Source organism: Chrysochloris asiatica, unplaced genomic scaffold (assembly GCF_000296735.1).
Source record: "Chrysochloris asiatica unplaced genomic scaffold, ChrAsi1.0 scaffold00144, whole genome shotgun sequence".
Taxonomy (NCBI): domain Eukaryota; kingdom Metazoa; phylum Chordata; class Mammalia; order Afrosoricida; family Chrysochloridae; genus Chrysochloris; species Chrysochloris asiatica.
Window position 1 is genome coordinate 8,612,456 of NW_006408662.1, and position 26,995 is coordinate 8,639,450.

Sequence of the window (26,995 nt, forward strand, 5' to 3'; positions counted from 1 at the left end):
TGGCTGTCTTTTGAATCATGGTTTCCCTGGCATACCACTATAAAATAGACACTGGAAGGGGAGAGAAAGGAATAGCCAGAAATACCACAATAGAAAGCTTGTAAATCCGTTTTCTGCCTATAACTGATTGGAATATCTAAAATGGGGCTACAATGTGCCCAGTGAAGCAGCTTCCTACGGAGCCTCTGCATTACACAAGACCATAGGTGGAATCCTGAACTGCATTCAGAATCTTCTAAGGGGAAATTTCCACTTGAAATGACAAGCAGATCAGCCTGGAGCAGCCAGAAGAATAGAAGATACTACCTGAATGAAAGATTGACAGGAAAAATACAAAACAATATAGGCAGCCTGACTGATTACTACAAGAACAAACAAGTGGCTTGCCTAGGAGACATCAAGGAAAGTGGTCGGTTCCTCCTCAGGGCAAACCCCCTTATAAGACTGACTCGATGGGAATACACACTCTGATTGGTGACCACGTTTGTCACCGATAAAGGGAAGTGAGGGAAAAACAGCAATGAAACTGCAAGCTGAGCCCTACAATGCTCAATAGACTCCTGTGAACCTGGATGGAGACCTGGTTGACCAGCAGTGTGGCGAGTCCAGGGGACTGTTGGACCCAGAGTCAGGGACATAGCCAGAGGACTAGAGTAGAGAGTGAAGTGTCCGGCTGATAAAAAGAGAGGGCACATGCATAAGTACACCACACTTGCAGATAATAACCACTTGTCCTGGCTTCAATGACTGGATGATCAGAGCTCAGCCAGAAGAAAAAAGAAGAAGGAAGAAAGAATAATCAGATGCAATTTGATGAACTTGACATACACCTATGGAAGCAGTAGCTCAAAAGAGGGAACCTTCATAGTGAGAATTATTCCTGCACACAGAGAGGACAGGGATGGGCAACTTGGACATTGACTACCCAGAATGGGAGGAGGGAGGGGCTACAGAGGTAAGAAGTGATTGGCTTACAAGCTTTCAGGAGGGAAACTAGATCCAGAGTATGTGGAGCCCTGTCTAGTCAGGGCTGATGATTGGAGATGCAGGTAGGTCTCTTGTGATACAGTAGCAAATAATGGTTATCAGGACTGATTGTAAGGGCTGTAAATGTAAAGGTAGATGTTTTGTGGCAAAGGGATGGGAGTGATTAACTTTGCAGTCTAGGAGCAGAGGTCCCTGGGACCATCAAGGTAGAAGAGCAAAGAATGGAACCCTACCCAGAGAAGCAGTGATGCCAGGGATGGAGGCAGAGACAACCATGTGGAGAGATGGAGTGGCTGGAGACTTTGGACCTGGAGAGGAAGAGGGGCTGTGTGCAGACAACCGGGGGCAGGCTTGCACAGTATACCCTTTGGTTGGTGGATGATGCATGGAGGGGATTATAACCATGGCAAGGAAATGATATACGATGGGATCAATATGAAGCTAATGTCCTCCCATGTAAACTATCACATAATTCACAATAAAGTATTAAAAAAAGAAAGAATCATCCAAAGAAGATGGAAGGAATACAGAGTGACTATATCAAAAAGAGCTCATTGATGTCCACCCATTCCAGGAGGTAGGTCATGATAGGAACCAATGATATTGAAGGAAGACGTCCAAGTTCCATTAATGACATAGGTAAAAAAACAAAGCTCCAGGAACGGACAGCATACTAATTGAAATGCTTCAACAAACCGATGCAGCGCTGGAAGAATTTACTAATGTATGCCAAGAAATTTGGGAGAAAACTACATGGCCAACCAGCTGGAAGAGATCCATATTTGTGCGTATCCCAAAGAAAGGTGTGGAAAGGGTTAGAGAGATGGACACACTGCTTTCAGAAGTCCAAATGGAAGGGTCTGCTGAGAAAAAACTCTTTGAATTCTGGTATTTTTGTTTAATAACTGTTTCTATGATTTTGTAGCAATACTCTTGTTTCTTACTCTGGTAGAACTAGAATATTCCTTAGAAGTAAGGATGATGAGACTTTGACTTGTTTACTCCCTGGACCACCAGAAAAGACCAGTCATTAGAAAGAACACCCTGTTTGGTAAAGCATAGAGTCAATGACGAGGAGGAGGACAATCAATGAGATGGATTGGCACAAAGGCCACAGCAATGGACTCAAGTCTACCAAGGACCATGAAGAGGCACCAGCCTGAACAACACATTGTTCTACATAAAGCTTCCAGGATTGGGAGCCAACTGGACAGCAACTAACATCAAGAATGATGAAAATTGGGATTTGTTTTTATTGACACTACTGACGCTCACTGTGGCCTGTGCCCAGATGTTAAGACTCAGCGATGTTATGGCCCCTGGGTGCATCTCACCTCTCCTGTGGGCTGGACCCTTTCTGGTAGATGGTGGCATCATGATGCCCTCAGTGCCATGCTCTCTGAGCTTCACTTGCTCTGATCACTTTTATGACCTTCAGGACTTGGGCACTGATTCAAGAGGCCTGGCCAGAGGATAAGGTGAATGCTGGACACTGGGGTTCATTTAGAATTAACCCTCCCACTGATACTTGCTCATTGTCCTCAAACCACACTTGTGCCCTGAATTCCTAGTGCATTCCACTCCCAAAATAACTCACACACATTTCTTAGGGACCCCACAACCAGACTTCAAATATCTTTGGACATGAATTTGACCAGAAGGATAAACATAGTTGGAGTTTGCTTTGACCCACTGCCTAGAAAGAAAGAAGTCTATTTTTAGAAAGAAACAGATGACATTGAGGACAATAGACTTACCCAAATACCACCAAGTCTCAGGACCAAGATTCTAACCTTGACTTGGAGCTGGTTTCTGGTTGCTGTCACTCAAGCTCTTCTGGGCCATATGCTGCCTGAGCAATCAAATGAAGGGAAGTTCTTTGGAGCAACACAGGTGACACTGCTGTTGTCTTCCTAGTGATCTTTCCCAGCAGCAGAAACCTGGAGTCCAAACCCCAGACTGTCTTGATTTGTTGAGCTAATGGGATAACATCCTTGTATAAAGATTGCATGAGAGAAATATTCATACACTATGGTAGCGTAGTGGTTACGAATTGGGCTGCAAACTGCAAGGTCAGCAGTTCAAAACCGCCAGCTGTTCCACAGGAGAAAGATGAGGCCTTCTGCTCCCATAAAGATTTACAGCCTCGGAAGCCCTGTACAGGGTCACTATGAGTCAGAACTGACTCCACGGCACATCACCACCAACCACTATTGTGGTGCAGGTTAATGCGCCAGACAGCAAAGCTGTTTAAACTTCTAGGTTGGTGGTTCAAGCTCACCAGGCACTCCTTGGAAGCCATATACAGAATTGCTTTGGGTCTGAACTGACTCGGCAGCACTTAACAACAACAGTAACAAGTAATTCCAGATGTATGCAGAGTATGTACACCAATTTACTTGTTGGAAAATTGCTGGAGACTGAATTCTGACGAGTGAGGTGGATATAAATTTACAAACTACACTCTGGTCGTGTTTTCACTGTTGTGGCTCCGTTTTAACCTATGGAGGGATTAAACCACTTGAACACATTTGTGAGCTGCCTATCATAAAGATGGCTGCAGTTACATTTTCTTCAGAGTGACTCTGCTTCCTAAAGGAATCAGTGGAGGACATAACCATGGGATTAGTAACTATGGCTTCTTCAATGTGGCAGGAAATACTGAATATTTATTTTCACTCATCCCAGCCTCTTAACTTTTCTGGTCTGCTTCTTCTCTTATGAAATGGTTATAATAATATACCTTGCACAGGCATCTGTAAGATTTAGATGAGATTATGGAAAAGAAAGCACTTTGTAATGTAATAATCACCAGAAAAATATAAGGCCTTCTGCCTCACTTTTGTTGTTGTTGTTGTTGTTGTTAAGTACCATGAAGTCGGTTCCGACTCATAGTGACCCTGTCCAGGGTTTCCGAGGCTGTACTTCTTTATAGGAGCAGAAAGCCTCGTCTTTCTCCTGCGAAATGGTTGGTAGTTTCAAACTGCCAACCCTGTTTTAGTTGCTCCAAAATTGTGCAAAGTTAGTGTTTGTGTTTGGGAAACTGTAGTAGGAGAGAGGGTCATCAGAAGTCAAGGAATTAACCATAAAATTAGTGCATGACTGCTGAATTCTAACCAGTGGTTGTTGAATCAACCCTGGCTCATGTGTGTCAGAATAAGACTGTTTTCCATTGCTCAAATTGGGGGAGATGCCTCTGAGTGGACTTGATTCTCCAAACATTCAGTTAGTAGCCCATTGCATCTCCGAGGGACTGTGCTGGAATATGGTGGAGCTAGGTAGGGAAACACTCAAGGAGAAAGCTGTTCTGTGGTCCTTGTTGGCCTCCGTGCCTGGGATGGTTGTTTAGGGAGACATTCCCGTTCTCTCTAAGCATTTCCTTGACTATTCAGTGACTGGAGAAACCCAGCCTGCAAATCCTCAATTATTTGCATATGTTCTGCAAGCACTCCATTGATGAAAATGCACTGCAGCAGAAGACGCTTCACAATGCTGGTTGGTAAATGCACCGAGTATATGGGTTTGTTCGGAAGTTAACTAATATGAACACATCAATCATTATCCTAGAGATCCCATTGTGAGTCCAAACAGTCCTGTGGTGTTTTTTTTGTTGTTTTTTGTTTTTTTTGGTTATTTGGTTGTTTCCTTGTGCATTCTAAGATTCATTAAGATTAAGATAAGGATGCAAGATAATGACTCCAGTGTCCAGAAGGTGCACAATTTATCATCTTGTCACACTAGAGGACTATTGACATTTTGGGCTAGATAATTCTCTGTAGCAGGAGGTTGTCCTGTGCATTATCACAGCACCTCTGCCTGGTAGCTACCCAACAGATCCCAGTGCACCCTCTCCCTCAAGTTGTAACATCGAAAAATGTCTCCAGATATTGCCAAATGTCCCATGGAGGCAAAATCACCACTGTTTGAGAACCACTGGGATGGAGAGTAGAGTGACAAATTGGCTGATCTGGTCAATGATTCTGAACAAAAGTGGGAAAGAGAGGGCATGAGCAACATGTGGGTAGAAGAGAGCATCAGGGACTCCTCCTTGTGTAAAGAACATTGAGATATGAGAGAGTGGAAATAACCATCCCCAACGTGGTAGCGTAGTGGTTACGAATCGGGCTGCGAACCTTAAGGTCAGCGGTTCAAAACTACCAGCCGCTCCGCGGGAGAAAGATGAGGCTTTCTACTCCCGTAAGGATTAACATCCTCGGAAACCCTGTACAGGGTCGCTATGGGTCGGAACCGACTTGACGGCACTTAACAACAACAACAACAACAACAACGTGTTATTGCTGTGAACAGCCAGGTGCATTAAGGCAAAAGCATTCGGCAAGCTGTGAGCTGGTATAGTGCCAGTGATTGACTCTGTGAGCCACAACCCCAGTCTCAAGAGAGAACAGCCATTCTAAAGGTTCTAAACAATTGTGCTTAAATATGGATCACCCCAACCCCTCACCTATAGGTACCACCATCAGCTACACCATTTCTTAACATGAAGCTGGGTCTGGAACCAGAACGACAGCAAGAAGTCAATCGGGGTCTCTAGCCTTCGTTACAACACTCACACTCACATACTCTCACACACTCATACATACACAGTCTAATGGAGCTTTGTCCTGTGGCAAGTTATTTAAGTTATGACTCTACAGAACAAGGATTGATTCCTGAAAAAGTATGCCAGACTGACAAGGAAGAATAGTCAGTGTGGTTCCTTTTTATAGATTCAATGGGAAGGGGCAAATTTGCTGCACAAGACCTTTTAAAAGTGTTGAAGAGCAAAGATCAACCATCAACATTCATGGAAGCAGCAGCCAAGAAATCAAAGGACGTTAAGCAAAATCTGCCACACAAAATGTCAGCTTGAAGACTAAGGTGTGCCTGACCCAAACCATGGTATTTTCAATAACCTCATATGCATGCGAAAGCTGGACAGTGAATAAGGAAGATCATAGAAGAACTGATGCTTTGAGGTATGGTGTTGGAGAAGAATATTGAAAGTGCCATGGACTGCCAAAAACAACAGATCTGTGTTGGATGAAGTGCAGCCAGAGTGCTCCTTGGAGGCCAGGATGGCCAAACTTTTGTCTCTCATACTTCAGACGTATTGTCAGGAAGGACCAGTCACTGGAGAAGGATATCATGTCTGGTAAGGTGGAGGGTCAGATGAAAAAAGGAAGACCTCCAACGAGATAGATTGGCAAAGTGGCAGCATCAGTGGGCTCAAGCGTGGCACCAATTATGAGGTTGGCGCAGTACTGGGCAGTGTTTCATTCTGTTGTGCATAGAGTCACTATGAGTCAGTACTGACTTGATGGCACCTAACAACAATAACAAGCGATGCACATCAACTTTTTACAATCAAAAGAAGATGCACTCAAGTATTAGATGAGCAAATCTGCTGCAAAAGACCACTTTCAGGTGTTAAAAGTGTTAGTCTGAGGACTAAGGTGCACCTGCCTCAAACCATGGTATGATGCGAAAAATGGACAATAGAGAAGAAAGACCAGAGTTGATGCCTTTCAATTATGATGTTGGCCAAAAAAGATATTGAATATAACATGAAATGCCAGAAAAATGAACAAATCTGTCTTGGAAGAAATGCAGCCAGAATGTTCCTTAGATTAGGTAGACTTAGGATGGCAAGACATCATTTCCTGTAGTCTGTACATGTTACCAGGAGAGACTAGTCCCTAGACAACATCATGCTTGGTAAAAGAGCAGAAAAGAGGAAGGCACTCACTGAGCTGGATTGACACAGTGGCTCCAGCAGTGGACTATATCACAGCTAAGATTGTGAGGAGGGACGGTGCAGAACCGGGCAGTGTTTCCTTCTGTAGTACATAGAGTCACTAAGAGTGGGAACCAACTCAATGACGCCTAACAACAGTAACATCATCATCATTCATCATCATTCACTAGTACATTAAGGAATTTCCTTTTATTCACACATAGGCACTAATGTCGGGTCCTGTGAGCATGTGCTCATCTCTGTGCCTCTGTCTTTTGGTCTTTTCTTGCACACGTGGGTCACGTTTGTTCTGGTGCTGCCTGCCCTGCCCTCCACGCCCACATCATCCCACACATTTGATCCCACACTGCTGACAAATTCTGTTGGTTCCCCAACTTCCTTGGCATTGGATGGGGAGGAAATGGCAGCCTGCAGGATCTAGTGGTGGCCGTTTCTGTCTACATGAAGGCCAACCTCAGTGGATTCAGATGTAATGCTACTTTTCTAGCAAAACAACAAAAAAAAAACTTCCTCGGACCTGAGGGTGGATGTCTGTCAGTTCTCAGTAGAGTCTTAAAAGACAAATCCCTAAGGAATCCAAGTTGGAGGCTGCAGGTGCCCAGAGGCCCCTGCTTGCCCACATTCCTATCTTGTCACATCTCCTTGTCTTCCTTATGAAACAATTTAAATGGTTCAGTTTGTTCTCCTGAGGGAAAGAAAAGGCAGGTAATGAAACACCTTACTGTTAGCATGCCATGATCTTTAAGGTGCTTGGGAAAACAAGTGGAATTCTAGTTCGGTCTTTGTTCTCTACACTGAGAATCATTTAATAAATCAACGCTGAAAACCACAATGGGGCATTTCCCCTGAAAATAGAAGCCTCACGCAAAACATTTATTGTTGGGGACTTGGAATGGGAGTAGGCCATAGGATACGTTCAAGGTCAGCAGTTCCATCTCACCAGCTGCTCCTGAGAAACCCAATACAGGGTCTCTGAGTCAGGACTGACTCAATGGCACTTAATAACAACAACAACAATGACCTGTGACATTTTACTTTTTCCTACTGGTTGTTGTTGAACTTGTTACAAGTCTGTGTGGAACTTGCAAATATGCAGCTGGGAACACAGTCAGCCTAACACCTGTAATGCCTTGCTCTTCTCTTGATCTGTGCCTGTTACTTTGAGTATTACTGGCAGATCCCTTAGCCATGGTTTACGTCTGTCCCCATGGTCACATCGAGTCCCTAGTGGTGCAGTTAGCATGCTCTGCTGCTGACTAAAGGACTGGAGATTCAAATCCACCCAGAGGCACCTCAAAAGAAAGACTTGGCAATCCTTCTAAATTTACTTCTGAAAAATCAGCCATTGAGAAGCCTGTGGTGTATTGTACTCTGACACACGTAGAGTCTCCATGAATTGGTGTTGTCTTGAGGGCTGGTTAACTAATTATTCCCACAACTGGAAGAGTTGTTGGTGTTGTTTCCCTCTTACACGTGTACAAAGCCATTCTGAGCAATTAACAGTCCTAATCCTTCCCAGAATAAATCCCACCCACTTTTTAGGATGAGTTCTTCCACATAAGGTCACATCATCAAATACACAGAAGGGGTGTTTTCAAGTGTTCTCAGTGGATAGCAAAGAGTATTCATTATCATGGTTTAAGGCTCCATCTGTAAGCATTAGCCCTACCCCAGACTGATTCTGTTGTAGTTTAAATGCTCCTTTTGGCACTCCATTTGCAAATGCTGAAGCTTATACCTCGGAAGCTCTGTTCTGTGAGGGAAGCCTATCTCCTGGTCCTAGGGCCCCAAGCAGCACCCAGAGCCCCACCAGAGCCAGCTGCTATGGTTCCCACTGTCATCCCTGATGCCAAACCTTCACGGCCTTCTCCAGAGAGTTTTGGAAATAAATTAATGATGGCGGTGCGTTTCACAGCTAAATGCTGGGCTAGCAATCAGTGGGACAATTTCCCTGATGTGTGAGTCAAATATGCTATGTTGAATCGAAGTCTTGTTCATTGAGCCAAGTCATGGAAGCCTTTCGAGCCAAGGCATTCCAAGGACTCTCTTTTCATACAAACGTTCAATCTGCTTTGCGCCCAGGGCAGCCCAGTCAGGGATGCTAATTCTTGTACTGGCTTCATAACTATTTCTCAGGGATGTTCGTGGCCAGTGTGGTTAGAGGTGGTACCTTCTTTGGATATTATTCATGGAAACAGAGGGAAAGAAGCTACCCAGAAGGCAGGGTGTGTCGTTTTCTCAACCCCAGCCCATGTTCTTCTTGGAGTGATATCTGCATTCCCTCTCAGGACAAAGTCAATTACCTGTAGGATACAGAAGCAAAGCAAGAAAAATCTAGAAACATAAAACTCAGATAATCCCAAAAGATCTCGTGGTCATTTGTTGTAACCCTAGTACTGTTCCTCTTCCTCCATCCATTAAAAAAGGGTGAGATTGAAAAATGAATATTTTCTGAGAATCTAAAAGACCACTCTGAGGTTTCACTTGGTTTAACTTCCTCTCACCATTTTGTAGTGGACTCGAATTTTTATTATGAGTAACAGCCCAAAAAATGGTAGACAGAAATGCAAAGAAGAGAAATAAAGTCACCTGGATTGCTCGACAGCGTTGATCATTTTCTCCTAATCAGAAGCTGGTGGTATTATTGAACTGTGGTTGTTGTTTTTAAGTGCCATCGACTCATAGCAACCCTGTGTAAGTTTTCCAAGGAACAGCTGGTGAGTTTGAACTACTGACCTATGGTTCAAACCAACCTTGCATCAGCCCAGTGCATTATCTCACAGCGCCACACCAGGACTAGCAGCATGGATTTGAGTGTGCACATGTTAATCCAGTTCTGACCAGCACTGCATTCAAAGAACTAATATTTCCACAGCATTGACACATTTTGAGAAAGACTTCCACCTCATGACATCAGAACATGTTATCAGGACAGGAATGAGGTCCATAGGACCAGGCATTTGGTAGAAGAGGTTAGTCCATTGTCATCTTCCTTTCCCTATGGGATGACCCTAAAGCTGCTAATATACTTCTTGAAATGGACAAATGAAAGACTAGAGCATTGCTCAAAATGGCAGGCTTCTGGGCATCTCCCAACCTGAGTCAGCAGTAACGTAGGTTTTGTCTCACAGCCTGGACTCCTTCCTGTACGGTCTTCACACCCTCTTCAAAGGTGATTTTAGGGTAACAACACGAGACGAGTGGGTGTTTGCGGACATGGACCTTCTGCACAAAGTTGTTGCTCCAGCTATCAGAATGTCACTGAAGCTTCACCAGGTAAAAGTCCTTTAAAAATGAAGTCTATGGAGACTTTTCAATGGAGAGAAAATGCCCTTTGAAATGTGGTCACCTTTTTTTTTAATGAGATTTGTGAATGAGTTTATTACCAAGGAAACTAACCATTGAGGTCATCTGGCTCTTCTTGCCATAGGCCATTGATACTTTACCTTAAGAACTGTTTTTATATTTGCCACTGAGTCAACTTTGAGCATAGTGACCCTAAATGTGTCAGAGGAGAACTGTGCTCCATAAAGTTGTTTGTGGTTTTTTTCCCTGTAAGTTTTTATTGTGAATTGAGTGAAAGTTTACAGGGCAGATAATCAGTTTTACATTCAACAATTCATATACTTTGTTTCATTACAATGATTATAGTCCTGTCTATGTACCATCAGTTAACAGTATTTCTCTCTATTCATTTTAGCTCTTTTTTTTTTTTTTAAAACACTCAGGCATGTATAATAATTTAAACCACCAAAGGGTACATTCTGCAAGCCTACCTCCTGGCCACCAGCTCTCAGTCCCTCTCTTTCCATGAATCTAGAGTCCTCAGCTGCTCCCTCTCTTCACGTCCCCATCTCTGCCTCCGTCTCTGGTGTCACTACTTCTCTGGATAAGGTCTCGCATTCCACTTGTGCTCTTCTCCCTTGATGGTCCTAGGGTCCTCTGTTTCTGGACTGTAAGATTAGCTACTCCCCCATGTTTGTTACAAAACTTCTACCTTTACAATTGTGACAGTCGCAATTAGTCATGATAACAATTACTCACTATTGAATCATAAGAATCTTATCACCATTTCCTTTCACCAGACCCATCTAGACAAGATGAAAACTATTCAGTGGGGACACTGTTTTCTCCCACACACCTTTAAACTACATTCCCTCTTGAAAACTTGCAAGCCAGTCACTTCATGCCTTTATCACCCCCTCATTTTATGTAGCCAATGTCTAAGTTGCCCATCCCTATCTACCCTGTGTACAGAGGGAATAGCAATGATACTTGATGTGAAGACTCCTTCCCTCTCTGTTGGTATTTTGAGCTCCTACATCCATGAGTATAGGTCAAGTTCATCAAATTGTAGCAATTTACCCTCATTTCCTTTATCAAAAATTATTTATTTGTTTGTTTGTTTTAAATCTTCCTCTAGCTGAGTTCTGATGATCAAGCCATTAAGGATAGGTCAAAAGGGTACTATCTGCAAGTTTGGGTGTTCTTGCTCCATAAAGTTTTCAATGGCTAATTTTTTAGGAGTAGATGACCAGGACTTTCCTCTGAGGCACCTCTGGCTGAACTCAATCTCCCACCCTTTCAATAAGCAGCTGAACATGTTAATTAGACCACCCAGTAACTCCTAGAAAGTGTCAATATTCCATTTAAGTGCTGCTAGAAGGGGACTATCCCTCCACAAGGAAGGAAGAGGCATGTTGGACAGAGAAAAGCACATAAACTATATATGTCTATATATAGAAAAGTATATAAACATCACAGGCAACATTAGCCACAAAGCGAAGCATTTTCCTTAGCACACAGCCCAGGACTGAGAAGCAAACAGGAGTGAGAGTAGGTGTGTGAAAGTGGACTTGACTTTGGAGGCCTCCTTGTAGACTGCTGGGGGTCAGCCTTTCTCGATCCTTATCGAGCCCACAGCAGACTCCATGTGTTCACCAGGACCAGTTCACCTGCCCTGATGAGTATGAAGACCCAGTGTTCCTCTATGAGACCATCCAGTCCTTTGAGAGGACAGTGGTGATCTGTCATGAGGGTGACCCGGCCTGGAGGAGCGCGGTGCTGTCCAACAGGGAGGATCTCCTCACCCTGCGGCACGTGGTGGACGAGGGGACTGACGAGTACAAGGTCATCATGCTGCACAAAAGCTTCCTGAGCTTCAGGGTCATCAAGGTACATCTCCTACCTCTCCTGTGTATTTGAGAAGCAACCGAGTGTGAGGCCCTGTGCCATCAAATCTGTCCAGAGAGATAGTTCCCAGGGTAGCGCTGGCCAGCAAACAGAGTCAGGGCACGGAGCCACGTTCAGTGTGAGACTTTTCTGCCAGGACCATTTCTCACCCAGTGAATCAAAATGAAGGCAAGGACTTTGACAAATCCTGGCAGAAACCCATTAGATGAGGGTCAGCATCCAGTTTAATCTGAGCTCCACACCTTACTCTCATCACCCACTCCCAGACCCAGGGTCACATCGCCAATTATTCTGTGTTCCTAGATCTTTGAACCACTAGGCTACCAGCAAACACTTTCTTTCCATTGGCTTTCAAGTTCCCCACTTAAAAGTGGCATCACACCATTTCCTAGAGCTGCCACTCTAGCTTGACTACGGAAAGAGTTTTAGGTCATAATTTTAGGTCACAGAGGTTTAGTCCAGAGCTCTTCCCACTCACTCACAGCAGGGGACAGCAGGCAGACTGGAGACATGGATTATCATGTTTCTTACCTGTCCTGCAGGTCAATAAAGAATGTGTCCGAGGACTCTGGGCTGGGCAGCAGCAAGAGCTCATATTTCTTCGAAATCGCAACCCAGAGCGTGGTAGCATCCAGAACAACAAGCAGGTCCTACGGAATCTGATCAACTCCTCCTGCGACCAGCCCCTGGGATACCCCATGTATGTTTCCCCGCTCACTACGTCCTATCTCGGGACACACAGGCAGCTGAAGGATGTCTGGGGTGGGCCTGTCAGCTTGAACCGAATTTGGACGTGGTTCCGAACCAGGTGGTTAAGGTAGGCCTTTATCTAGGTGCTGTGGCTGGGTGTGGAGATGGGCTGGGGAGAGTTCTTACACTTCTGATTGGAATTTCACTGGTGATCATTGTTTTCTCGTGTAATTAACCTGCTATCTCCAAGTGGCATCCAGTAGACCATTGGTTTCAACAGTCTCAGATTATGAACCAATGGGAAACCTTAGATGGATGAGCATATATTTCTCCACATACACAGTGAAAAATCTAGCACGAATCCTTATAGAATTAAAGGATGAGGTCTTTGGGAATGAACGCTGGACAGTCATTACAGAGAGTCAGGCCTGAACTCCATCAGCATACAGTTTTCATGCCACTGTGTCTGTTCAGCTAGTTTCAGGGATAAAGCTCTGGTTACTTGGAATGCATTCTAAGGCATTTTCCCCAAATATGATTGCACTCCTTCTCAGGCCACAGAATCAAAGGGTCTGGTGGGAAGTTGGTGCTGAAACAGATTCATCCCTGTGCCTTTTATTCCTTTGTAAGTTCTGAGGAACAAAAGCTTCTCTTCCCTCCCACAGCCCAGGGATGCTGTTCAGCTGCAGGGCAGGGCCACATACTGATTTTGACAGCATGTAAACAGCATTAGAAATGTTTGCAAGAATCCTTGAAGTGTATCTCTCACTTGCAGAATGCGGAAGGACTGCCATGTGGGCCAGCACAGTGGTGGCAACATCGAAGACCTGGACAGAGGAGGGACAGCATCCACAGGCCAGGCCACAAGTGGGGAGAGCCAGGAGAGCAGCACAGAGCCACCCAGGAAGGATGGGCACCATGGTGGGACCCCCAGGACAGGTGAGTGCCGACAAAGCATGGGTGCTCATAGAGGCTCATGAGGTCATGGGGACCAACACCTAGATCAGGTTATCACCGTAGCCTCTGAGAGCTCTGAGTAGGCCAGAGGATGCCTGAGGTGCACCTGCTCTCTGGAGAAACCTATGTCAGATTCAACTGTGATCATTTATCCACCTGCCTATTAGATTGGGAGTCTCTGGGTGGTACAAACACTTAATTCTAACACACTCAACTACTACCTAAATACCTGGGAAGAAAGGTTTGTTGATCTACTTCTGATAACTCAGCCATTGAGAACTCTGTGGGGCTCAATTCTACTCTGACATACACAGGGTCCCCATGAGTTAGAATTGACTCCAAGGCAACTGGTTCAGCTGCGGAACCACTTGTGTGCCTGTGCCTGGATCTGTGATAGCTGTTGATGAGCACCACAATTTGTTCCTTCCCACCCCGTCTTGTATTAAAGACAGTACGATACACACATGGCTGCCACCATACAGTGACAACTTCCAGAGGTTCAAGCCAGATTCAGAAGACGATGTGGACTGGGGGATACCATTCCTGACGTTAGATGGATCTTGGCTGAAAGCAGAGACTACAAGAAAGATGTTTATCTGTGCTTTATTGACTACACAAAGGCTTTTGATTGTGTGGTTTATGCCAGCTATGGACAACATTGCCAAGTATGAGTATTCTGGAACACTTAACAGTGCTCATGAGGAACCTGTACATAGGCCAAGATGCTGTTGCTCAAACAAAACAAGAGAGCACCAAATGGTTTAAAATCAGAAAAGGTGTGCGCCAGGGCTGTATTCTTTCACCATACTTATTCAATCTGTAAGCTAAGCAAACACTGAGAAGCCGGATTAAATAAAGAAAGATGTGGCATCAGGATTGGAGGAAGATTCATTTAAAACCTGTGATATGCACAAGATACAACCTTGCTTGCTGAAAGTGAAGAGGACTTAAAATACTTACTGATGAAGATCAGAGATCACAGCCTTTGGTATGGGTTGCACCTCAATGTAAATAAACAAAATTCCTCACCACTGGGCCAATAAACAGTACCCATATAAGTGGAGATAAGATTGGTGTTGTCAAGGACTTCATTCTTCTTGGATCAACCATTAACACTCATGGATGCAGCAGTCCAGAAATCAAATGATGTATTGCACTAAGCAAACCTGCTGCACAAGACCTCTTTAAAGTATTGAAGAGCAAAGATGTCAGTTTGAGGACTAAGGTGCACCTGACCCAAGCCATGGTATTTTCAATCAACTCTTATGATTGTGAAAGTTGGACAGTGAATAAAGAAGACTGTAGTGGGATTGATGCATTTGAGTTATACATATTGGTATTGGAGGAGAATATTGAAAGTATCATGGTCTGTCAAAAGAACAAATAGATTTGTGTTGGAAGAAGTACAGTCAAAATGCTTCTTGGAAGCCAGGATGGCCAAACTTCATCTCTCATACTTCAGACATATCAGGAGGGACCAGTCACTGCAGAAAGATATCATGTTTGGTAAAGTGGAATGTCGGAGAAAAAGAGGAAGGCCCCAAATTAGATGGATTGGCAAAATGGCAGCAGCAGTGTGCTCAAATGTAGCAATGATTGTGAGGTTGGCTTAGGACCAGGCAGTATTTTGTTCTGTTGTGCATAGGGTCGCTATAAGTCAGTACCAAGTTGATGGCACCTAACAGCAACAACAATAACAACAACACCCCATCTCCAAGTGTGCAGTGTGGTGTACGTGAACATCCCAGCACCTCTCTCTGGCTCTCCCTGGTTCTCACCTTTCTCCACTGGCTTGACATTTCAGAGGATGGGACTGAAGTAAGCAGGATGCCAGCAGATGGGAATGTAGGAGGTGATTAGGTCAAGGCTGCGCTGAATTTAATGTTTAAAATAATGTTTAAACTAACACCCTGCTAGTTAGGCTTGACCAGATGTGTGGGGATCGGAAGCCATGCTTCTGGGACTGTTTCCGGAGGAGGCAAGGCGGGTTAGGAAGGGAGACCTTCAGGGCTGCTGGAAGGGATGAACCTCTTGTGAACACGGGAGACAGAGGCTCAGCCTGTTCCTATTGGCAGGTGGGCCCTCAGTTTTGCCCTTTAGAGCCTATTGGTGTCACTTTGAACATCAGTCCTTCTGAACCACCCAGAAGCATTTTCTAAGCACTCTGTGTGCTTTCTTCCCCTGCTGGTTCTTCACCAAATGAATAAACAAAAAAGTACCTGCCTCCTGGAAGAGCTCAGAGCAAGGCAGAGGATTTCAATGAAGCAATAGGGTTTATAGAATCATGGGCTAGATAGTTAAGTGGTGGTGTACCTTGCAGTCAGTTACGACTCATAGCGACCTTGCACAGGGTTTCTGAGGCTGTAAATCTTTACGGGAGCAGAAAGCCTCATTTTTCTCCCACTGAACCACTGGTAGTTTCGAACTGCTGATTTTGAGGTTAGCATCCCAATTTGTAACCACTACGCTACCAAAGCTCCTTAGATAGATAAGTAAGTAGATAGATACAAAAGGTTCCCCTCCCCTACCTTCACCCCAGCTCAATACCCTCTGCCCAGAATGCTTGGCACCTCCAGCCCTGTGGCTGGCCCTCAGGTAGGGATTTCTCATTGTTTACTTAAATTTGTTATTACTTGAAAATGTAAGTTTCAAAATCACATAAGATAGGAAAATGCTAGGTAGGTGCCAGTGCTGAACTGCTTTAGCCTTAGGTAGGTGCCCATACTGTCCAGGTTCCCAAGAACTACCACAGGAGTACTGTGACTGAGATGAGCCAGGTTTCAGTGGGCAGCAGCAAGCCCTTGACTTGATGAAATTCCTTCTTCTCCTTTGAATGAATGAACCAGTGCTGGGCACTACCCTTGGCCTTGGCCTAGAACAAGCTGCTGTCCTTCCTCTCCTCAAATCTGGACACTTTGGACAACAACTCTTCCTCCCATTTGGCTGGGGGTTGATGTCCAAGTAGAATCTTCTAGAGCCCAAGTCAGCTGTCAATGACTTTTAAAATTATTGCTTCTTAAAACGGTCATACCAAGGCCATTCTTGGGTTCCTGTTTTAGGCAAGTTACCATGGTATGACTGGGCTTGTGCTCACCACCCTCACCAACAATCAGACCTGGCCTGCAGCCCACGTCAGCCCCTAGCTCAGAGTACCAGCCTTCTGCTCAGAAGACGTCACGAAGTCCCTGGTCACGGTATGTTACACTTTGAAGACAACCCACCTTGCTGTTGTTCCAGCTATTTCTGTGTCTCCAGTTTAATTCGCTTCATTCCTGCTGCAGTAATATTAATGATAGGTAGCATTTCTCAGGGGCTTTTTGGGCACGAAACTATTCTGAGTTCTGTTCATGTAAAATGCCCTGGATCTTCAGTTTGACTCTGTGCGCGAATCACTTTCATTATCTTCATTTTCCAGTTGAGAAAACTGGGCACAGAGACGTTAAGTAGACTTGGAAGTGACCAGTCTGGGTCGAGCCCAGGCAAGAAGACTCCAGAACCTGTATGCTCAGCACCATGTACTCCCAGCATCCCCAGTCCTGATGAGAACCACACAGGGCTCTGTCTGTGCTGCTGACACTGTCCCCTGGCAAAGGGCTACACATATAACTGATTCTCCTCCTAGCATCTCAAGCAGGAGACGCTGATACCTGTTCACAGAGGCACAGAGCAGGGCAGTGGTTCCCCAGCAGTGTGGACGAGGGTTAGTAGTTCAAGCTCACCAGCCGCTCCTTGGAAACCCTATACAGGGTCACTATGGGTCGGAACTGACTCCACGGCATTTAACAGCAACAAGTCAGTCTGTGTCATTCTTCTGTTACAGCTTCCCACTTCACTTGAATAACCCAACACCTTTGCTGTTAGGAGTCTCAGCCTCCGCTGACCAGACAGCCCCTCTGGCGGTTCTCCCCCAGTTCATGTGGCTCTGTGCAGCAGATTTGCCTAATGCAATACGTTGTTTGATTTCTTGACTGCTGCTTCCATGAGTGTTGGTGGTTGACCCAAGCAAAATGAAGTCCTTGACAACTTCAATCTTTTCTCCATTGATATGGATGTTGTTTATTGGTCCAGTGGGGAGCAGTGGCTGGTAGATTCTCTTCCTGCTCATGTTGCTCCACCCACCACCTCCTCTCAGCCCTGCAGATTTCTGAGGCTGTAAATCTTTACAGGAGCAGAAAAAGCCTCATCTTTCTCCCACAGAACCACTGGTAGGTTTGAACTGCTGACTCTGAGGCTAGCAGCCCAATTTGTAACCATTATGCTCCTTTTTGTAACCACAGAGCTCCTTTGGGTAAAGATTATAGCCTTAAAAACCTTACAGGACCGTTCTTCCTTGTTCTATGGGAAGACTTTGAAATGGTGTATCTACTCACTCCTCTTCAGCCTCCCAACTGTCTGAGCCTCTGTTTTGGAGTGCCCAAATGGCAGGATGGCTTTCCGGGGTCTCCTCCTGGTCAGGCTCAGCTTTCTCGGGGCCTCTAGCTTACTGCCATGCTGACACGCTCACTCGCTCATGCTTTAGGTCCTATTGAGAGTCACCTGCTCCGAAGGTCCCCTGACTGGTTATCATTACCACTCCGTCCTCTTCTCTGCCTTTATTGTCCTCCTTCCACCAGTCACCTTTGCTTATGATGAGACTCCTCTTCTGAGAGTTGAGATGGTGTTCTTGGACATGTACCTAGGATAAGGCCTGGCACACAGTGGTGTTCCATCAGATGAGTGCTTACTCGTGCAGGGCATGAGTACAATGGCGGCCCTGAATTCCTTCCTCTACATCCCCATCTTACACAGCAGGTGACTCACAGGCATGTTGTTGTTGTTGTAATGTGCCGTGGAGTCAGTTCCGACTCATAGCAACCCTGTACAGGGGTTCCGAGGCTGTAAATCTTTACGGGAGCAGAAAGCCTCATCTTTCTCCCATGGAACAGCTAGTAGTTTCGAACTGCTGACCTTGCAGTTTGCAGACCAATTTGTAGCCACTGCACGACTCACAGGCATAGATGTGAACAATCCAGGCTACATGACACGCTCCATCCACACCTTGCATACAACCATCTCATGCCTACTCCGTGGGCCCCCAAAAGTTTGTGGGAACAGGCCACTCAGTCCAGTCTCTTTGGATCTCCTGCCCTGTGGGGCGAGGTGGCTAAAGGAGGCCAGTGTGAGGCCCTCTACAGTGCAGGCTGGTGCTGCTCTGGCTTAAGTGTGGCCCTGTGTTAAGTAGATGTTGAGTGAGTCAGTGAATGATGGTCCCTCCTGAATGAAGAAGTATAAGCTAGCTGCTTCTGTATGGCTTTGCAGGACAGTAGGGGCACAGAATTCTAAGGCGGGAGTCTTGACTGAACAACTTCTGTTCATTACAGTCAGAGTCCAGGGCTCGTGAGGTGTGGATCCTGCTGGAGGCCCCCTGCCAGTATTCCAACAGGATGCTGACTTGATCTCCAGTTTCTCCTGAGCCTGCAGAACCAGCTTTAGACAGCAGCCCTAATGCTGAATGTTGTCGTGAGGGTACCTTCAGTCTGACAGGGCCCTGCCGCACAGTGGGGAGAGTCCTGGAATGAAGACTGTCTCCCCTCCTGAGAACCACTGCACGGCCCTCTGCAGGGAACCAGTGAAGGAGGTGGGAGAGAGTCCCTGAGGGAGCCCAGGCGAAAGGTCCCAGTTGCTCCCATGCTTGCAACCTGCGCAGGCATCTCCACACTCATTCACAGCTTCAGGGACCCTGTGTGGGGTGCTCCTGAGTGAGTGACTGTTCTCAGAGCTCACTGTGGGGGCTTCATATGAACATAGCATCTGCTCTGAGGGGAAACTGGACAGATACGCTATGTTTGTTTGCTTTAATGGAACTCATAGCAGAAACCCTTATGAAAAAGCTCAAGACGGGCAAAATCTGGAGAGAGCTTGGGCGTCTCAAGGTTCCCTGAGAGATTTAAGAATGGCCCCCAAATAAGTCTGGGAATGGAATAGATTGCCTGCCCCACACTCAGGACAGACATCTCTTCCTATCCTCCTTAATTAATATCAGGAAAAATGGAATGTCACCTTGTCCTTACCACTGAGTTTGAACCACCTTCCACTGTGACTAATCGCCTTTGCTCTCTCCTTGTGGACGGCATGAAGACAGCCTATGCCTTTAACCATCAGATCCCTCAGCACTTAGAAAGTAGCCCCTGAGAGCCCCCTGGGACTTACAGAACTGAAGCCCAGGAAGAGGCCAGCTTCCTGATAGCTCTGACACCCCTAGCACCTGACGTATTATAAATGCTCACAGACTCAGCACCCAGGGGCTCCTGAGCCTCACAAATTTGACCCAGGACTTGCTCCTTATAGTGATGAAGACGTTGTGGGTATTTACTGAGGCTTTCCAGCCCTGCATGAGGATTAGGGACCTAGGGTCACTCATCTCAAAGCACTGTTTCTGAGCCTGAGGTTCTCAGGAAACAGCCCAGAGGAGACCTCCTGACCTGGGCTGAGTGGTTCTTTCACAGACGATGACCCAATGGGGGGACCCTGGACTTGACAAGGAAAGTTGGGGTAGATAGACCACCCACCATTCCCAGCAAATCAATATTCCTAAAGGAAGCACCTCATGGGGCTTTGAAGGACCTGGGTATCATTTCAACTCCAAACTTCCCTGTCATCCTTCCAGCCCTCCTTCCCGGTTGAATCAAAAGCCAATGTCTGCAGTAGTAAGAGACTCGAGGAAGCCAGGGCTTTGCTTGACCAGTACAGCACATTAGCGGTCATAGTCCAGTGATGGGGAGGCTGTTCCCAATCCCTTTCTCTTTACACTTGACCCTGGAAAACTGGGCCATAGCTTCCCCTACAGCTCGCCCTCTGGTCCACAGTAGAGGACACATTGGCTGAATTTGCAAAGTCTCACTGCTGGGTCTCACCCACCCAGGTGAAAGCAGTTTTTTAGCTTCCCAAATGGTCATAACAGCCAAGGTTAAGAACCCCCATACAGACCTTGAACTTTTTAGGGCTCACTTGTATCTGGAGATTTACGGAGCTCAGGGTTTCGGTGTAAGGTCATTTTCATAGGTGTGTCCTCTTGTTCCTTATCTACCAGCTGGTATGCTAAGAGCTCTGGTAATGTAGTGGTTACGAATCGGACTGCGAACCGCAAGGTCAGCAGTTCGAAACTACCAGCTGCTCTGCAGGAGAAAGATGAGGCTTTCTGCTCCCGTAAAGATTTACAGCCTTGGAAACCCTATACAGGGTCGCTATGGGTTAGAACAGATTCAACGGCACTTAACAACAACAACAACATGCTAGGAGCTGAGTAGTCCTTAGCTCCAGACAATCAAAATGTTGGCAATGAGTGGAGGCCCTCATGTAAATGCACAGTTATGATCAATGTGCTGACCAACAGGGTGGAGGACCTGACCCGCTGAGGAATGGTGTGACTGGGCTGCCTTCGAATAAGCAGTAATGTCCAAGCAGGATGAATTTGAACCAAATTCTAGTAACAGGGATCTAGTTTTACTCATGGTGACTGTCTTAGTTGCCTAGTGCTATTGTAACAAAAATATAATGTTTGGCTTTAAAGAACAGAAATTTATTTTCTTGTAGTTCTGGAGATTAACCTTCCAAGTCAGGATTTCAGTCGTGTTGGTTCCTTGCCTGGAGGTAGGATTTCTTGTTCTTTGGCTTGTAGAGGTTTCTCGTTCCATGTCTCTTCCCAGTGTGTGAATCTCTGAGTCTAAACTGCTCTTTTTATAACTCAAAAGTGATGAGATTTAGAATCCACCCTACTCAGATATGCTCTAATGAACATAATAAAGAAAACCTTCTTTCCAAACAGGATCGCATCCATGGCTATAGGAATGAGAATTCCAACATATATTTTGGGGACACCCAATTTAATCCTTAACAGTGACTAAGGGTCAGCTTTAATAAGTACAAGCCCAGTTGCTCGTCTTCCTCAGTTCCTCACTCGCTGTCTCTCTCACTGCCTTGGTTGATTCCAACTCTACTGACCCTCTGGGATAGAGGAGAACTACTGTTTAGGGTTTCAGAGATTGTAGTCCTTTATGGAAGCAGGAACTGCTGATGGATTTGAACCACTGACCTTGCAGTTAGCGGCCCAATGCTTAGCCCAGGGCACTACTAGGACTCCTTTCCTCAGTTCCCAGTCAGTTCCCTGTACCCTTGCCAAACTACCTCAGGCCCTGGGAGCAGCCAGCTCAGCTGCCAGCTTTCTTGTTGCCAGCCCCAACTCTGGTTTGACAGCATACTGAAAGTGAGCTTGCTGGGGTAAAAAGCATACTTTACTGTAGAAATGTGAACATCCCCCAGCAGTGAAGGCTGGTAACCTTACTGCAGAGTACCTTGGAGACAGAACTAGTGTGAATGGAGAGGATTAAGCTCACCTGTGGTTATGGCCGTGCCCCTCAACCTTTCAGATTGTAGGCAAAGGCAGAGGAATGGTACCATGATTGTGATGCTTCACATGGGATTTCAACTCAGATTCCAGGGAGGTTTTCCCTAGACACTCAAAATCTGATAATGAAGTAATTGTCAAAAAATATCTTAAGAGTAGCACAAATGAATTTAGCACTATGTGTTAGTACTGTTCCATTTCCAAAATTAAAATGAAGACACTGAACAAAATGAAGTAACAAGAAATTTCAAAGCTATGAAATCAAGGGGTACGTTCATCTCACACAGACCGTTCTCCTTTGACACAGAGAGGCCTTTATCCCCTTGTTCCTGGTATCATCTCGGAAGTTCCTTACCTAAGTATGGGTGGTCTCCAATCCAACATCAAAATCAACGGCTTCAGAATGACTCTGGAGTATCTGGGGGCAGCAATTGGCTTTACAGACCAAATCACAAACAGATGTTTGGCCTTGCCAAACTTTGAATAAACTAACAAATCACTCTCTGTTCTTACTTTTTTATTTATCTGGGTTCCTTTTGTGCCCTTTTTTCTCTCTCTAAGAGCAACATATTAAAGTCATCAGAAAGGACCTCAGGCAGACCAAGATCTCCCCCACCCCTTGCATTGAAGTCTCATTGAAAGCCCTATGTGAGGGGCTGACACATGCACCTTAGGGTGCTGATACAAGTCCTGTGGGCCACATGCAATTCTGGGGGTGAGCACCCCATTTTTCAGCCCTCCAGCCACAAGAGCACCTAAGTTGGTTAACCTTGAGGCAAAGGGCCCTTTCAGTCACTGCAGGGAGAGGTATGGGACTGGTGTGGGAAGAGAAATCCCCCCAAGTTTCTATATCAATGTTTGTTCCCTAAGGAGACATTTCTCAAAAGATACACCAACTTTCCAGTTGTCTTTTAAACAGATGGACGTAAGTGTTTCAGAATTATCTGGGTACGAGGGAAAGTAGAGCATGAGAACACATCTAGGAGAGTCCTCAGCTTTTCCTATTTTATTTAACACCTAACTATAGCAACTTCCAGTGGCATGCCAATTAAACAGTTGGTAGAGCCATGACTAAAATAGTTGCCACCACCAAGATACTTGACAATTAGATCCTAGCTGCTTATTGGTGCTTATGATCAGCAACCAGACCAGACGTGCTTGTAAGCACAAATTCTCCTGCAACTGCATGTTAACAAATTAATAGCACACACTGCCTATGAAGACTGGGCATGAGAAGAATTGCTTTAGGTTTTCCTTTGTCCAGAGAAGTGGACAGGACCAATTCCTTTATTCAAAAATGTCCCATCCACACAAATCTCAGCATAAGCTGCGGGCAGGGCCTCTGACAGAGGAGAGGCAAGAGCCACACTGTGAACTTGGACAAGACACACGTCCTGTGTGCTTGACCTGAGTCCCTTTTAGGAAGGGAAAATTGTTCCAGAAAACCAAGGCCACATGTGGGTCAACCCTATTGTTTTCTTTTCAAGGCCACCACATGATTAAAGCCTACATACTATATAACCAGGTAAGCATAGGAACCAATGTTATGAACTAGTAATAAAATCAGATTGATTTCCTTAGGAAAAGCTTTGATGCTCTATTATCCTGGTTTGTTCCCAACTGAAGGGGTCTCCAAGAATTCAAGACATTCAGTGCTAAAACCCAGAGTCCCGAAAACACAGTAACCTTAGCTGCTACTGCCCTTACCAATACCTCCCACCCACCCTTCAGCAGCAATGACACATTTTCAATATGACATACAACACACTTTCACTCTTGCCTGGACAGCTACTAACCAACAGTGTGAGCCTGCTTCCCGGTGGCTGAGTCCTTCAGTCCTTGGTCTCAGTTTCAGTGTCTGAGGGAGATGGTGGGCTCTCTGGTCCCTTGGTCCACGCAGAGCAGGCTCCGGCCCGGATCACTAGCTGAGGGTTCAGGCATCGTTAGCAGTTCCCCTCTACTACAATGTGTTCTGTTTTTTTTCTGAAGGTAGGAGAAAAGGCAGGAGCCAGTCTGTCCAGGCCCATGCAACCTTGAGCCAAAGACTTCCCATCTTGAGTTTTCCGGGTCCCGTGCTGGAAAGTCACCAGGCCTTCATCCAGACGTCCACATCAGTCCATGAGTTGGCCCCGAGGCTGTCTGGCAGCCAGCTCTCCTTACACAACTCTGTGGTGTCCCTGCACTCCCAGCCACCGCCTGTCACCACCACGGGCCACCTGAGTGTCCGCGAGCGGGCTGAGGCGCTGATCAGATCCAGCTTGGGCTCGTCCACCAGTTCCACCCTTAGCTTCATCTTTGGCAAGAGGAGCTTCTCCAGCGCCCTCGTTATTTCTGGACTTTCTGCCGCAGAGGGTGGCAACACCAGCGACACCCAGTCATCTAGCAGTGTCAACATTGTAATGGGTCCCTCAGCCAGAGCCGCAGGTCAAGCCACACGGGTAAGGAGGCACGGAGTTAGCAGGGCAGAGAATTACCAGTCTGGTGACATGGGCGCCAGCCTGGGCACTTCCAACAGGTGACACCTGATGAGGTGGACTCACCACATTCCCACTGGGACTCCCAGAGTGAGAAACTACCAGAATGGTGGAACCTCACTCTGGAAGAGTACCAATTCTGTAAACAGCAATACCAGGCATTGCCGTGGGGTGTCCGGTGCAGAACTTGAGCGTCAATGCCATCATCACCCTTAGCCATGGGGGTGGGCAGGGGGTGCCCTCCATTCATGCACACAGTGGAAGCAACTTTGAGTTCTTTCTCGTCTCCTAGCATTCTGGTCTAGGAGAGAGGTGAGGAAACACAGCCACACTGGAGCTTGGGGGAACACTGATTGCTCTCCATCTGGTTTAATGTGAGACTGGATGAGATGCCTACTACTCTTATGTATTTCAACATTAGAAAAAGAGTTTTAAGGACTTCATGCAAATAAACTGTGACTTATCCGGAATCCCAAGTTCAACAGCATCACTTGAGTACTAGTGATTCAATATACAAACATGCATGCATTCTCTCTCTTACACACACACACACACACACACACACATCTATCAAGTAGTTCTTCTATTTAACATGGTAAACCAAAAATCAACCCCACAAACTTCAAGTTGGTTTTAACTCACAGCAATGCTGTAGTACAGAGTGCAGACAGCCTCGTTTTTCTCCCGTGGAGCAGCTGGATTTGAACCACCAATCTTGTGGTTAGCAGCCCAAGGCTTAATCCACTGCGTGACCAATGGCTTATATAACATGCACACCCTTGTATAACATGCTTGTTACTGTTCTTAAGTGCTGTGGAGTCTGTTCCAACTCATAGAGACCCTGTACAGGGTTTCCGAGGAGCAGCTGGTGGATTTGAGCTGTGACCTTGGTGCTGTGAAGTCAGTTCTGACTCTCAATGATCCTGTATAGGGTTTCCAAGGAGTGGTTGGTGGTTTGAACTACTGACCTTGTGGTTAGCAGTCCAGTGCTTATCCTACAGTGCCACACCAGGGTTCCACGTAACATGGTAGCAAGGGAGATGTGCTCAGATTTGGTGATCCCCCATGTTCTTTTTGGATGTCAGCCACATATTCCTGCCCAACATTTGTGCTCTTCATCAAGCTTTAGAATAACACCCCATTTGGTGTGGGCCTGGGTGTAGTTACTGGGAGCCAGAGAGGATGCCTTCTAATCTGTTGCTGTACTCTTCTTCCATGGGCAATGTCCCTTCCCCATGGACACAATACAACTACTGCCCTCAGCCATCCTGACAAACTGGCCTAAAAAATCCAGGGGGTCGCAGCAATGGGGGTCACCTTCCTTGCAGTTGTGTGCTTCCTGGAGTTCATAGGCCATGCCTACTAAGAGGAAGGGAGTTTCATACTTCAAGAGATTGAATTGTCTAGTTTGATAACTGACTTGTTGGGTGGGGTAAATGTGACTCTCATCAGCTGCTAGCCAAAAGGTTGGAGGTTTGAGTCCACCCAAAGGCACCTTGGCCTGGTGATCGGTTTCTATGAACTCTAAGGAGCACAGTTCTATTCCAACACACATGAGCTAGAGTTGGCCTCACAGCAACTGGTTGAAAAACTAAGCTGACAAACTAACAAACTTCCCTCCCATTCTTTAAATAAAAATGTACAAAATATCATACCTGTCCCCTGCCTCGTATGCATTGAAGTCACAGCCTTAAAGGTGCATGTGGCACTGAGACCCATTTCCTTCCCATTCTCCAGCAAGAGCCCATGGGACTAGGTGTGTCAAACTTAAAGGTATCTGTGCTCCTGTCCTGGGCCTAACCTCAGGAATTCAGCATCTGTGGCAAGGCTAAGTGTTTGGGAAGTGACACTGATAGGACACAGGCACACAGTGACCTTTGGCTAAAGGCCATATCTTTCTAGCATCCCAATCCAGGCAAAGACTCCCTCCAGGAACCCTGTGGTACATTGTGGCTTCAGTCTTTTCCTCAAAGGCCAAGCGTTTGCTCAAAGGCTGCAGATCCTGACCTCAAGGGTGCTGGGCACAGGGGTGCTGATGCTCTGGGTTAGTTCCTCTGGGCAAATGAAGTGTCGTGGGTGTGTGCTGAGCTCTGTGTGGCTTCTCTTTTCTCTTTGGAAGCACTTCTCCGAGCCCTGTGAACCCACCGATGCTGTGGAGCAGGTCCAGCTCTGCAGTCGCCGTCTGACTGAACCTACGGCAGAGACCCTTGGGGTGATGTGCAGAAGAGCAAGCCAGGAGGACATGGGACTCGATGACACGGCATCCCAGCAAAGTGCTTCCGACGAGCAGTAACGAGCATGTATCGTCAGGGGTGGGCCACACTTACAGGAGCTGTAGGCTCTCCCTGTGCCCCATCCCACCCCCCAACCACGTAGGAGCCGATCTAGAAGAAAACAGGCTAATCTTAATCTCAGGTTCTTGAAAACATCTTACGTGGTGAAAGAAGGCCAACTGCTTCCTTCCCTGAGAGCCTGGCCCAGAGCTGCACACTTGAGACAGCATAAAAACGCTTCCTAGAATTTGAAATTACAAACAAAAGCCATTAGCATCTTAGA

The 26,995-nt window shown here is 46.1% G+C and overlaps 1 protein-coding gene across 1 annotated transcript in view; it reads left to right on the forward strand.

Annotated features, from left to right (window-relative positions):
* Positions 1–26,732, forward strand: part of PCNXL2 (pecanex-like 2 (Drosophila)) — a 491,139-nt gene extending 464,407 nt beyond the window's left edge. Inside the window, exons 29-34 of the mRNA XM_006870571.1 lie at positions 9,874–10,018; positions 11,687–11,917; positions 12,478–12,752; positions 13,401–13,564; positions 23,955–24,403; positions 26,559–26,732. Of these exons, the coding sequence (XP_006870633.1) occupies positions 9,874–10,018; positions 11,687–11,917; positions 12,478–12,752; positions 13,401–13,564; positions 23,955–24,403; positions 26,559–26,732 (1,438 nt within the window). The remainder of the gene's footprint in view (positions 1–9,873; positions 10,019–11,686; positions 11,918–12,477; positions 12,753–13,400; positions 13,565–23,954; positions 24,404–26,558) is intronic.
* Positions 26,733–26,995: the final 263 nt, after the last annotated feature.